Source organism: Borostomias antarcticus, assembly GCF_949987555.1.
Source record: "Borostomias antarcticus genome assembly, chromosome: 22".
NCBI classification, from domain to species: domain Eukaryota; kingdom Metazoa; phylum Chordata; class Actinopteri; order Stomiiformes; family Stomiidae; genus Borostomias; species Borostomias antarcticus.
The window spans coordinates 16,403,036-16,416,407 of NC_140255.1; the positions used below are offsets into that span (position 1 = coordinate 16,403,036).

Sequence of the window (13,372 nt, forward strand, 5' to 3'; positions counted from 1 at the left end):
CATTAATAGACATTTCAATCTCGCGGTCACGGTGCCAGACCAGACAGCGTCTAATAGGTTGTATGCGTGGTGTTAGTGACCCCTGGTGGATTAAACTGGAAAATATTTCGGCTGTGATTCTACCTGGTCCAGCGCTACAGAGACAGACAGGTCTGAGGCTGCAGGATTCTGGAGATAACCTTCACCTGCCTGATGCCCGATTATCACTGCAAGCTGCAGTATGGACGTTTTTTTCTTAATTAATTCATTTTACTAAATGGGTATGCGTTTCTTGTAACAAAAAGGAAATTCAAAGTAATATATAATTTTTAAATGATGAATAAGCATAATGCCTGTCAATTTGAGATATATCCAATAGCACTGGCATGATTAAAAATTAAATCTAAATGCTCAAATGACAAATAATTTCTCATGTTTTCAATTTTAGAGTAGCACAAATTGTAGCAAAAATACAATCAAGATGCTGTTTCACACTCTGTAAAGTTTAAAACAAAATTAAAACAATCCAACATTGCTATTTCTTTTTCAAATGTATAGGCATGGCGCTTATTCATCATGAACATGATAATACAATCCAATACATACTATATTACTTTCATTTGGATTTGAATTGTGTTACAAAAGGGGCATATACATCTAGGAAAACGATTAGCAAACATTGCAATTCATAATTTCATCATTTGAGATTATGAAAAAAAACGTCCATGCCTTCACTGGCGGATTTTTCTAATTGTGGGAGTTTCACAGGGATGCTGTTCACTGGATCAAGCCAACGTAGAAAATGTGTCTATAACTTTGCTGTGTTATATATTACTGGGTCTACCCTGAAAAATCTACAATCAACTTATTTATCAATTTCATATACATTCAACTCTTGTATACAATTAGTAGTATACAATTCGAATGTATAGATTGTCTGGGTCAGGCTAGCTGTCTGTATGTCATATTGTATGTATGTATAGATTGTCTGGGTCAGGATAGCTGTCTGTATTTGTTATTGCACTGTTCATATAGACACGAATAAGTTAAATGTCACCAAGATTCCCGCTCACACAGGAACATGTATTTGTGCAAAGTGTTAATTCAAAGCCACGGCACAGTGACAGAACCCCAGCAAGAAGAGGGCCACACAATAAAACATCCAGTAATAATAAACACTCATGATGACATACTTCCTCTCCTACAGTAGACAATATGATAGTCAGATTTAGCATACGTATTAAACATCTCTGAAAGTAGGCTGATGTCTTCTTTACTTCGATGTCTTCATTTCCTGTGAACCAAGAACACAGTAATGTTTCCTGCGTTGTGTTTGCCAGTAATCCAGCTCAGTGATCAGTTAGACACAGAACAGAGAGGCTGGGGCGGCGTTACCTTGGCAACGTGTCAATGTTCGGCTGTCTGTGAAAACACAAGAAAAACACAATGATATGGTGGAAGAAGAACTTCCTTCTATTGTTTTATGTAAAAGTGTTTTGTGTTTAATGGAAATATACAACCCATTTATTCGAAAGTGAACAGTAAGTGAATTACAGTTGTTCTAACAGTATTTACATTTTACTTTCAATAGTGAGTGACCTAGAATGTTTCTAATTTTTCTACATTCAATGTGCTCCACTAGATGGCGATATAACCAAATATCAGAACCCATTTATCAGTCTAAAGAAGATGGTGTATGAAAGCAATTCTGAGGCCCTTCAGGTCACTGTGGGGGTCTTCCTGTCATTCCAGCCACTGTTGAGCAAATACTACTGTACCTCCAGGTCATGGTCAAGCCCTAAAGGTGTCTGCTAAATGACTAACGTAATGTGATGCAATAGTCATAGTCATAGTCAATTTATTTTTTACACGCATACTAATTACAACTGTTTAGGTTGCTCAAAGCGTGGGTTCCAAGGAGGAGAAAACATTGAAACATTGAGCAACATTAGACAGACAAGACACCAACATTAAAATTGTACAACAACAAACATCCGAGGGGATAGGAACAATAGGGACCACAAAAACATTAAAACATGGGCAATGTACTGTACTGTAATGTAATGTGATGTAATGTACTCACTGCTGCGCCAGGATGAGGGGCACGCTGGGGCTGTCGGTGAGGAGGGGCGGGGCGCTCTCGCCGCTCCGGGAGTTGAACATGGGCAGGGTGGACAGGGGAGGGGGCACTCCTCTCCCCCCGGCCATGCTCCGCAGCTCGCTGCTGTTCCCGTGGATGGTGTGATGGTGGTACAGCTGGATGCTGCAGCAGACAGACAGACGCCAGGAGGCGAGCTGAGAGGCTGCCCGGACCGTGTCACTGAAGACACCACCTGGTAATAGCAGGTGTACTAGAACTAGATACCAGTGTTGTTGTTGTTTTGGTACTTACTCTGGTGTCATGGCATCCCTCTTCTCTCTGGAAATCAAGAAGATACAGATTTAGTGGAGTTCAACCCCCACCCCCACCATGCTAGTGACATTCAACAGGTGAATTCACTCTGGCTAATAGGAAGATACACCGCCCCCCCATGCTAGTGGTCTGTGAGCATAAACTCCCCCCAAGTTAGTGGCCTGTGAGTGTACCCCCCCATGCTAGTGGTCTGTGAGCGTACACTCCCCCCATGCTAGTGGTCTGTGAGCGTACACTCCCCCCATGCTAGTGGTCTATGAGCATACACACTCTCCATGCTAGTGGTCTGTGAGCATACACTCCCTCCATGCTAGTGGTCTGTGAGCATACACTCCCTCCATGCTAGTGGTCTGTGAGCATACACTCCCTCCATGCTAGTGGTCTGTGAGTGTACACTCCCTCCATGCTAGTGGTCTGTGAGCATACACTCCCTCCATGCTAGTGGTCTGTGAGCATACACTCCCTCCATGCTAGTGGTCTGTGAGCATACACTCCCTCCATGCTAGTGGTCTGTGAGCATACACTCTTCCCCATGCTAGTGGTCTGTGAGCATACACTCTCTCCATGCTAGTGGTCTATGAGCATACACACTCTCCATGCTAGTGGTCTGTGAGTGTACACTCTTCCCCATGCTAGTGGTCTGTGAGCATACACTCTTCCCCATGCTAGTGGTCTGTGAGCATACACTCTTCCCCATGCTAGTGGTCTGTGAGTGTACACTCCCTCCATGCTAGTGGTCTGTGAGCGTACACTCCCTCCATGCTAGTGGTCTATGAGCATACACTCTTCCCCATGCTAGTGGTCTGTGAGCGTACACTCTTCCCCATGCTAGTGGTCTGTGAGCGTACACTCTTCCCCATGCTAGTGGTCTATGAGCATACACTCTCTCCATGCTAGTGGTCTGTGAGCATACACTCTTCCCCATGCTAGTGGTCTGTGAGCGTACACTCCCTCCATGCTAGTGGTCTGTGAGCATACACTCTTCCCCATGCTAGTGGTCTGTGAGCATACACTCTTCCCCATGCTAGTGGTCTGTGAGCATACACTCTTCCCCATGCTAGTGGTCTGTGAGCGTACACTCCCTCCATGCTAGTGGTCTGTGAGCGTACACTCCCTCCATGCTAGTGGTCTGTGAGCGTACACTCTTCCCCATGCTAGTGGTCTGTGAGCGTACACTCTTCCCCATGCTAGTGGTCTGTGAGCGTACACTCTTCCCCATGCTAGTGGTCTGTGAGCATACACTCTCATCATGCTAGTGGTCTGTGAGCGTACACTCTTCCCCATGCTAGTGGTCTGTGAGCGTACACTCTTCCCCATGCTAGTGGTCTGTGAGCGTACACTCTTCCCCATGCTAGTGGTCTGTGAGCGTACACTCTTCCCCATGCTAGTGGTCTGTGAGCGTACACTCTTCCCCATGCTAGTGGTCTGTGAGCATACACTCTTCCCCATGCTAGTGGTCTATGAGCATACACTCTCTCCATGCTAGTGGTCTGTGAGCGTACACTCTTCCCCATGCTAGTGGTCTGTGAGCGTACACTCTTCCCCATGCTAGTGGTCTGTGAGCGTACACTCTTCCCCATGCTAGTGGTCTATGAGCATACACTCTTCCCCATGCTAGTGGTCTGTGAGCGTACACTCTTCCCCATGCTAGTGGTCTGTGAGCATACACTCTTCCCCATGCTAGTGGTCTATGAGCATACACTCTTCCCCATGCTAGTGGTCTGTGAGCGTACACTCTTCCCCATGCTAGTGGTCTGTGAGCGTACACTCTTCCCCATGCTAGTGGTCTGTGAGCATACACTCTTCCCCATGCTAGTGGTCTGTGAGCGTACACTCCCTCCCGTCGGCAGCACATGATGTAGGCCAGGAGGAGCCCAAGGACGGCGGCCAGGACCAGGGGCACCAGCACCGTCACCACGTAGTCTGGGACGTAGTTCCTAGCCGCTGGGGACTCGGGGGGAGCGTAGATGCCCCCGCCCTCCAGGATCCCGGGGCCCATGGTGGGGGCGGGAGGCATGGCCACGGGTCCGGACAGATCAAACTAGACATGGGGCGGGGGGGGGGGGGGGGGGGGGGGGGGGTAGGATGGTTTCAAAGTGTTGATACAGGCATAACTGGTCCTCTTGAATTTTTGCCATGTCCGCTGTGCTGTGCTATGCTATCCTGTGCTATGCTGTCCCGTGCTATGCTGTACCATGCTGTGCTCTGCTATGCTATGCTAAGCTGTGCTATACTCTAAATGAGTAACATGTAAATTGAGTATTGGAGTCTAACTGTAACGAGCATAATTTTGGGGACAAATAAAGAAATCTTGAATCTTGCTATGCTATCTTGAATCTTGCTATGCTATGCTATGCTTTGCTATGCTATGCTATGCTATGCTATGCTATGCTGTGTTGTGCTGTGCTATGCTATGACCACGTGTACATGTATTACTGTATGGGTATGTGTAAATTCGTCTTGGTGTATACAGTATGTGTAAATGTGAAATTGAATGTGGGGTTTGAGGGTAATGGGTTTATGGTGTGTGCTGCACTTGTACAGTTCAGTAAATATGAATTTCCAGCAAAGGACAATAAAGACTAATCTAATCTATGATATGCTGTACTGTTCTATGCTGTGCTATACTTGCTGTGCTATGCTATACTATGCTGTGCTTTGCTATGTTGTGCTATGCTACAGTATGTTGTTCTGTGCTATGCTATGCTGTGCTATGCTGTGCTTTAATATGCCGTCTCATGCTGTGCCCTGCTATGCTATGCTGTGCTATACTATGCTGTGCTATACTATGCTGTGCCGTGCTATGCTATACTATACTGTGCCATGCTGTACTGTGCTATGCTATGCTATGCTAAACTGTGTGATGCTGTGCTGTATTGTACTGTGCTATGCTGTGCTGTGCTGTGCTATGTTAAGCTGTGCCATGCTGTGCTACGCAGTGCTATGCTGTGCTGTATTGTACTGTGCTGTACTGTGCCGTCCCATGCTCTACTGTGACATGCTATCCTGGACAGCTGGACTCACCAGTACTGACTGGCACCAGGTGACACAGTTCAGGGGTACGGAGCAGGCGGAGCAGTCCCCGGGGATCTTGTGGCCGCCCAGCTCACACAGCCTCTGCTGCTCTGTGGTCCGCAGCTTCAGCAGACACTCTGAGAAGCCCTGGTCTGACCCCACCTTTACGTACACGCTAAGACCACGCCACACATACCACCCGTTATCCAACCACAACCGTCCATTCCAAAACACTGATGTTCCTATGTTTTCTGTCTGTGGCTGTGGTCGGTTGGCATTAACTGTGACGCGTGGCACCGTACCTCTCAAAGTGACCCGGCAGGGGGAGGGGGACTCTACCGCCGCGGTCGAGAGCAGACGTGATGTTGACAAACTCCAGCTTGTCTGTGCCCCACATCCATTGCAAGTCCTGCCTGATCTGCTCCCGAACATTAGCGGGCAGCACCTCCTCGATTTGTCTCTGTTTGAGGAAGAACTCGGCTTGGAAAGGCATCGGTTTCACTGCAGGGGTCAGAGGAAGAGATAGTTCAAGGAGAGCACAGGAGGTTCATGCTAACCACTGTGATGAGATCAGGAAAATCATGCTAACCAGAACAGGACGTTCATGCTAACCACTGTGATGAGATTCAATTAATGAGCATGGGCAGTTTATTTTTTTTATTTTACAAAAACATACCTGATCACAACTGTTAATTTTGTATGTAATCAATGTAATTATCGTTTTACAAGTACATCCCAGACAAGTGATGAGGAGAAAGATCTCTTACCCTGAGAACCAACATTAATGATCAGTCTGTCTCTGAACGAGTCATAGCTGCGTTTGTTGATGACTGTGATCTGTTAGAGAGCACAGAACCGGAGAGACGTGTTACACGTCAGGTATCCATTGTAAAAGCATTGTGATTATGCTACTATGCATTTACATATCCTCCATGCAAGACACTGCATGCATCAGATTGATTTCAAATGTATTCATCTGCTACCAAAACAATATAAATCCTACAGCTGCAGTCAGTTGAGCACATTGTTGTGGTTGTTCAGTGTGTACAGTACCTCTATGATTCAGTGTTGTGGTTCCTGAGTGTGTACCTCTATGATTCAGTGTTGTGGTTCCTGAGTGTGTACCTCTATGATGTTCTTGCCTGGGGTCATCGGGGTGCCGTAGAGGAAGCCATTTTTAAAGCCGTCCCTCTGGGTGAAGCGCAGCCAGGCGGGCAGGTCAGGGAAGGACTGCCTGTTGCACTTGAACACCATGGGGTCGTTGTAGACTCGGCCTGGAGGAGGAGGGAGACGCTTCATTATGTTACATTACAGTCATTTAGCACACACTTTTATCCAAAGCCACTTACAATAATTGCACTTAATGTAGGTGGTCAGTGTAATACCGCACATCAGAACTAACAAGTGCATCTCCTTTCCAAATGGGTGATTAAGAGCATATAATTTAGTGCTAATGACAAAGTGCATGATTAGCACAATATAAATAAACTAGGTGCTTAGAAGGGAGGATCCTAGTAGTACTTATTGAAGAGGTGAGTTTTGAGCCTGCCGCATCAGAGCTGAGAACAGCATCAGAGTGAGAACAACATCAGATCTGAGAACAGCATCAGAGCTGCACCAAGACAACACTGAGATTATACTGACATGTTCTGATTTCAGCATGGTGCTGGTGTTAGTGGTGAACGCTGGTGAACACTATTTTGTTTGTTTGTTTGTTAGAGTTTATTTAATTCACAATCGCAGTTTACACTGAAAAAGATTACATAATTTACAAAAGTAGCTCATCTAAAAGGACACACATATTAAAAGACAAAAAAACAACAACTGACATTACACATTATCACAAAAAGATGACCATCCAGATATAAAACGCAAAACATGTCACGGTATACACACAGAGATCTATACACACAGAGATCTATACACACAGAGATCTATACACACAGACTCACACATCATAGACAGGACAAGACAGGACTGTGCTGGTGTTAGTGGTGAACCTGGTGGTGTTAGTGGTGAACCTGGTGGTGTTAGTGGTGAATACATTGCTGGTATTACTAGTGAACATGGTGCTGGTGTTAGTGGTGAACCCAGTGCTGGTATTACTAGTGAACATGGTGCTGGTGTTAGTGGTGAACACTGTGCTGGTGTTAGTGGTGAACATGGTGCTGGTGTGAGTGGTGAACACATTGCTGGTATTACTAGTGAACATGGTGCTGGTGTTAGTGGTGAACCCAGTGCTGGTATTACTAATGAACATGGTGCTGGTGTTAGTGGTGAACACAGTGCTGGTATTACTAATGAACACAGTGCTGGTGTTAGTAGTGAACATGGTGCTGGTGTTAGTGGTGAACACATTGCTGGTATTACTAGTGAACATGGTGCTGGTGTTAGTGGTGAACACAGTGCTGGTGTTAGTAGTGAACATGGTGCTGGTGTGAGTGGTGAACACATTGCTGGTATTACTAGTGAACATGGTGCTGGTGTTAGTGGTGAACCCAGTGCTGGTATTACTAATGAACATGGTGCTGGTGTTAGTGGTGAACACATTGCTGGTATTACTAGTGAACATGGTGCTGGTGTGAGTGGTGAACACATTGCTGGTATTACTAGTGAACATGGTGCTGGTGTTAGTGGTGAACACATTGCTGGTATTACTAGTGAACATGGTGCTGGTGTTAGTGGTGAACACATTGCTGGTATTACTAGTGAACATGGTGCTGGTGTTAGTGGTGAACCCAGTGCTGGTGTTAGTAGTGAACATGGTGCTGGTGTTAGTGGTGAACACATTGCTGGTATTACTAGTGAACATGGTGCTGGTGTTAGTGGTGAACACTGTGCTGGTGTTAGTGGTGAACATGGTGCTGGTGTTAGTGGTGAACACATTGCTGGTATTACTAGTGAACATGGTGCTGGTGTTAGTGGTGAACACATTGCTGGTATTACTAGTGAACATGGTGCTGGTGTTAGTGGTGAACCCAGTGCTGGTATTACTAGTGAACATGGTGCTGGTGTTAGTGGTGAACCCATTGCTGGTATTACTAGTGAACATGGTGCTGGTGTTAGTGGTGAACCCAGTGCTGGTATTACTAGTGAACATGGTGCTGGTGTTAGTGGTGAACACAGTGCTGGTATTACTAGTGAACATGGTGCTGGTGTTAGTGGTGAAGACATTGCTGGTATTACTAGTGAACATGGTGCTGGTGTTAGTGGTGAACACAGTGCTGGTGTTAGTAGTGAACATGGTGCTGGTGTTAGTGGTGAACACATTGCTGGTATTACTAGTGAACATGGTGCTGGTGTTAGTGGTGAACACTGTGCTGGTGTTAGTGGTGAACATGGTGCTGGTGTTAGTGGTGAACACATTGCTGGTATTACTAGTGAACATGGTGCTGGTGTTAGTGGTGAACACATTGCTGGTATTACTAGTGAACATGGTGCTGGTGTTAGTGGTGAACCCAGTGCTGGTATTACTAGTGAACATGGTGCTGGTGTTAGTGGTGAACCCATTGCTGGTATTACTAGTGAACATGGTGCTGGTGTTAGTGGTGAACCCAGTGCTGGTATTACTAGTGAACATGGTGCTGGTGTTAGTGGTGAACACAGTGCTGGTATTACTAGTGAACATGGTGCTGGTGTTAGTGGTGAACACATTGCTGGTATTACTAGTGAACATGGTGCTGGTGTTAGTGGTGAACACAGTGCTGGTATTACTAGTGAACATGGTGCTGGTGTTAGTGGTGAACACATTGCTGGTATTACTAGTGAACATGGTGCTGGTGTTAGTGGTGAACACATTGCTGGTATTACTAGTGAACATGGTGCTGGTGTTAGTGGTGAACACAGTGCTGGTATTACTAATGAACATGGTGCTGGTGTTAGTGGTGGACCCAGTGCTGGTATTACTAGTGAACATGGTGCTGGTGTTAGTGGTGAACACATTGCTGGTATTACTAGTGAACATGGTGCTGGTGTTAGTGGTGAACCCAGTGCTGGTATTACTAGTGAACATGGTGCTGGTGTTAGTGGTGAACCCATTGCTGGTATTACTAGTGAACATGGTGCTGGTGTTAGTGGTGAACCCAGTGCTGGTATTACTAGTGAACATGGTGCTGGTGTTAGTGGTGAACACAGTGCTGGTATTACTAGTGAACATGGTGCTGGTGTTAGTGGTGAACACATTGCTGGTATTACTAGTGAACATGGTGCTGGTGTTAGTGGTGAACACAGTGCTGGTATTACTAGTGAACATGGTGCTGGTGTTAGTGGTGAACACATTGCTGGTATTACTAGTGAACATGGTGCTGGTGTTAGTGGTGAACACATTGCTGGTATTACTAGTGAACATGGTGCTGGTGTTAGTGGTGAACACAGTGCTGGTATTACTAATGAACATGGTGCTGGTGTTAGTGGTGGACCCAGTGCTGGTATTACTAGTGAACATGGTGCTGGTGTTAGTGGTGAACACATTGCTGGTATTACTAGTGAACATGGTGCTGGTGTTAGTGGTGAACCCAGTGCTGGTATTACTAGTGAACATGGTGCTGGTGTTAGTGGTGAACACAGTGCTGGTATTACTAATGAACATGGTGCTGGTGTTAGTGGTGAACACATTGCTGGTATTACTAGTGAACATGGTGCTGGTGTTAGTGGTGAACCCAGTGCTGGTATTACTAGTGAACATGGTGCTGGTGTTAGTGGTGAACACAGTGCTGGTATTACTAGTGAACATGGTGCCTGTGTTAGTGGTGAACAGTGCTGGTGTTAGTAGTGAACATGGTGCTGGTGTTAGTGGTGAACACATTGCTGGTATTACTAGTGAACATGGTGCTGGTGTGAGTGGTGAACACATTGCTGGTATTACTAGTGAACATGGTGCTGGTGTTAGTGGTGAACCCAGTGCTGGTGTTAGTAGTGAACATGGTGCTGGTGTTAGTGGTGAACACATTGCTGGTATTACTAGTGAACATGGTGCTGGTGTTAGTGGTGAACACAGTGCTGGTATTACTAATGAACATGGTGCTGGTGTTAGTGGTGGACCCAGTGCTGGTATTACTAGTGAACATGGTGCTGGTGTTAGTGGTGAACACATTGCTGGTATTACTAGTGAACATGGTGCTGGTGTTAGTGGTGAACCCAGTGCTGGTATTACTAGTGAACATGGTGCTGGTGTTAGTGGTGAACACAGTGCTGGTATTACTAATGAACATGGTGCTGGTGTTAGTGGTGAACACATTGCTGGTATTACTAGTGAACATGGTGCTGGTGTTAGTGGTGAACCCAGTGCTGGTATTACTAGTGAACATGGTGCTGGTGTTAGTGGTGAACACAGTGCTGGTATTACTAGTGAACATGGTGCTGGTGTTAGTGGTGAACAGTGCTGGTGTTAGTAGTGAACATGGTGCTGGTGTTAGTGGTGAACACATTGCTGGTATTACTAGTGAACATGGTGCTGGTGTGAGTGGTGAACACATTGCTGGTATTACTAGTGAACATGGTGCTGGTGTTAGTGGTGAACCCAGTGCTGGTGTTAGTAGTGAACATGGTGCTGGTGTTAGTGGTGAACACATTGCTGGTATTACTAGTGAACATGGGGCTGGTGTTAGTGGTGAACATGGTGCTGGTGTTAGTGGTGAACACATTGCTGGTATTACTAGTGAACATGGTGCTGGTGTTAGTAGTGAACATGGTGCTGGTGTTAGTGGTGAACCCAGTGCTGGTATTACTAGTGAACATGGTGCTGGTGTTAGTAGTGAACATGGTGCTGGTGTTAGTGGTGAACCCAGTGCTGGTGTTAGTGGTGAACATGGTGCTGGTGTTAGTGGTGAACACAGTGCTGGTGTTAGTAGTGAACATGGTGCTGGTGTTAGTGGTGAACACAGTGCTGGTGTTAGTAGTGAACATGGTGCTGGTGTTAGTGGTGAACCCAGTGCTGGTGTTAGTGGTGAACATGGTGCTGGTGTTAGTGGTGAACCCAGTGCTGGTGTTAGTAGTGAACACGGTGCTGGTGTTAGTGGTGAACACAGTGCTGGTGTTAGTAGTGAACATGGTGCTGGTGTTAGTGGTGAACACTCTGCCGGTCTGAGGGGTTGACGATCTTACCATAGTGTTTCAGGAAAGGTTCAAATTCATTCTGGAAGGTCTCTCTCAGTAGCTCGAACACAAATAGCTGTCCTGCACGAGCATCTATCTTAATGTCTCCCTTGGCCACCAAGAAGCTGGCCACACACACTGTAGAAGTAGAACACATGCGACTAACTAGTACCAACTTATCAATGATAATACACCTAATTAATGAAATGAATTCTCCCCAAAACATTGCTACAAATACAATGTGTCATGATTTCAAAATCAAATGTTTTGGAAGCAAAATAAGTTTGTCAACATGTTAAACCACAAGAAGGCATGTTAGTGTAGAGCTCATAATCTCTATCTGAGATTAAGCGCAACGTTTTCTGAGGCAGAGTTGATCATAAATAAAAGATTATCTTTAAAGTAAAGTAAAGTGCTGTTGTACAAAGTAAATAAAAGATTATCTTTAAAGTAAAGTAAAGTGCTGTTGTACAAAGTAAACTTGCCTGTGAGAAAGAAGACCCAGCTCCCCGTGTATGCCATCTTGTTTTGTCTTTGATTGACAAGGCCAGCAGAGAGGAGGGTGAGGCATTTCAGGGCTATTTTTGCCCACTGTTTCCTAAATGTGTGCGCGTGCGTGTTGTTTTTGTTGTGTGTGTGTGTGGTGTGTGTGTGTATGGGGGGGGGGGGGGGTACAGTGTCTGTAGACTTTATGGAGTAATAATTCCAACACTTTTTACTAATTCATTTTAAATATTTGAAGCTAATATTAATTCGTCAAGCATCAACACATTTAAGACCATTATTATCCCTTTAAGCCACATAACAAACGCAAAAGCAACTGTTCGGTGTGCCTATTGGTGCCTATAGAACACAAGAATGGTGTATTTTCTCATGAGCCCAATTGCATACCATTCAATCTGTAGGCCTATCTTCCCAAAAATGTACCTACTGATAATAGATTGTGGGCTGTATTCTACTAAATCACGTGGGTGGGAAACAGCCGTACGCTGTGGGAGTATATCTACAACATTCACTACAGCAGCCGCCATTGTTAAAAAAGTACCAATTGGCTATTCGTTAAACAAGCAACTTTGTATGATCTGAAATTGTTCACACTGTACCATCAGAATCATTACTCTCAGATGAAGAAGCGACAAGCAATGTTGAACGAATGAATCATTGGACACAGAAACTGAGAGTGTGTCCTTCATTTCCGCAGGGTCCTAATGCGTCAAAGTTCCTTCCGATTCATATTGTCTAAATGTAATTGACAAGAAGTGAGGTTATTTATTTATTTATTTACTTTACAAATGTGTTTTCTTGTGTGTAGACTAGGCTCCGCGGGGTGTAGGCTACACGAACGAACAAGATTCAACCCATTCCATGACTAAAACACGCTATTAGCCTAACATGCGAAAAGAACGGACCGGCACTATGACCCGGCGGCGCCCCTCCTCCATGCTGCAGTCTGCTTTTTACGCGAGGAGCAGAAATCTGCAGATCACAGAATCAACACGTCACAAAGATGCTCCGGTGAAAAGGGATTAAAGCAGAAGCAATCTGTCACCAGCGGTAAATCCGCGGCTCATTACTTACTGTTCCAGTTTCCTACTAATGTGTTTTAATGACCGGCACATTTTTCCAACCTATTGTGTTTTTTGATTGGGATTTTTTATTTTAATTACAAAGAAGCTCATGACAGATGCATCGCCTCCACTCCGCTGCATATCGGATCACAGTGGATGCAAGCGGCCTAAAACGATAACCGTGTTCGTTTCTCTGTGTCTGCCATTCTAGCCCAGCCGGGAGACGCCACCCCCCCTCCCAGCAGAACCCGACTGTTGGCGGAAAGGACAGATCTGTGCGTCCGCCGGGGGGAAGAGAAGAGAC

General features: G+C 45.5%; 1 protein-coding gene across 1 annotated transcript; it reads right to left on the minus strand.

The window, feature by feature from the left end:
- Window positions 1-2,058: 2,058 nt before the first annotated feature.
- Window positions 2,059-11,657, minus strand: sgca (sarcoglycan, alpha; the record flags this gene model as incomplete). Its single annotated transcript, XM_084456137.1, has 8 exons — window positions 2,059-2,242; window positions 2,372-2,398; window positions 4,225-4,433; window positions 5,417-5,582; window positions 5,710-5,908; window positions 6,175-6,244; window positions 6,533-6,681; window positions 11,510-11,657. The coding sequence occupies 8 exons, from the start codon at window positions 11,655-11,657 to the stop codon at window positions 2,059-2,061; spliced, it is 1,152 nt and encodes a 383-aa protein (XP_084312263.1).
- Between the last annotated feature and the right edge of the window lie 1,715 nt (window positions 11,658-13,372).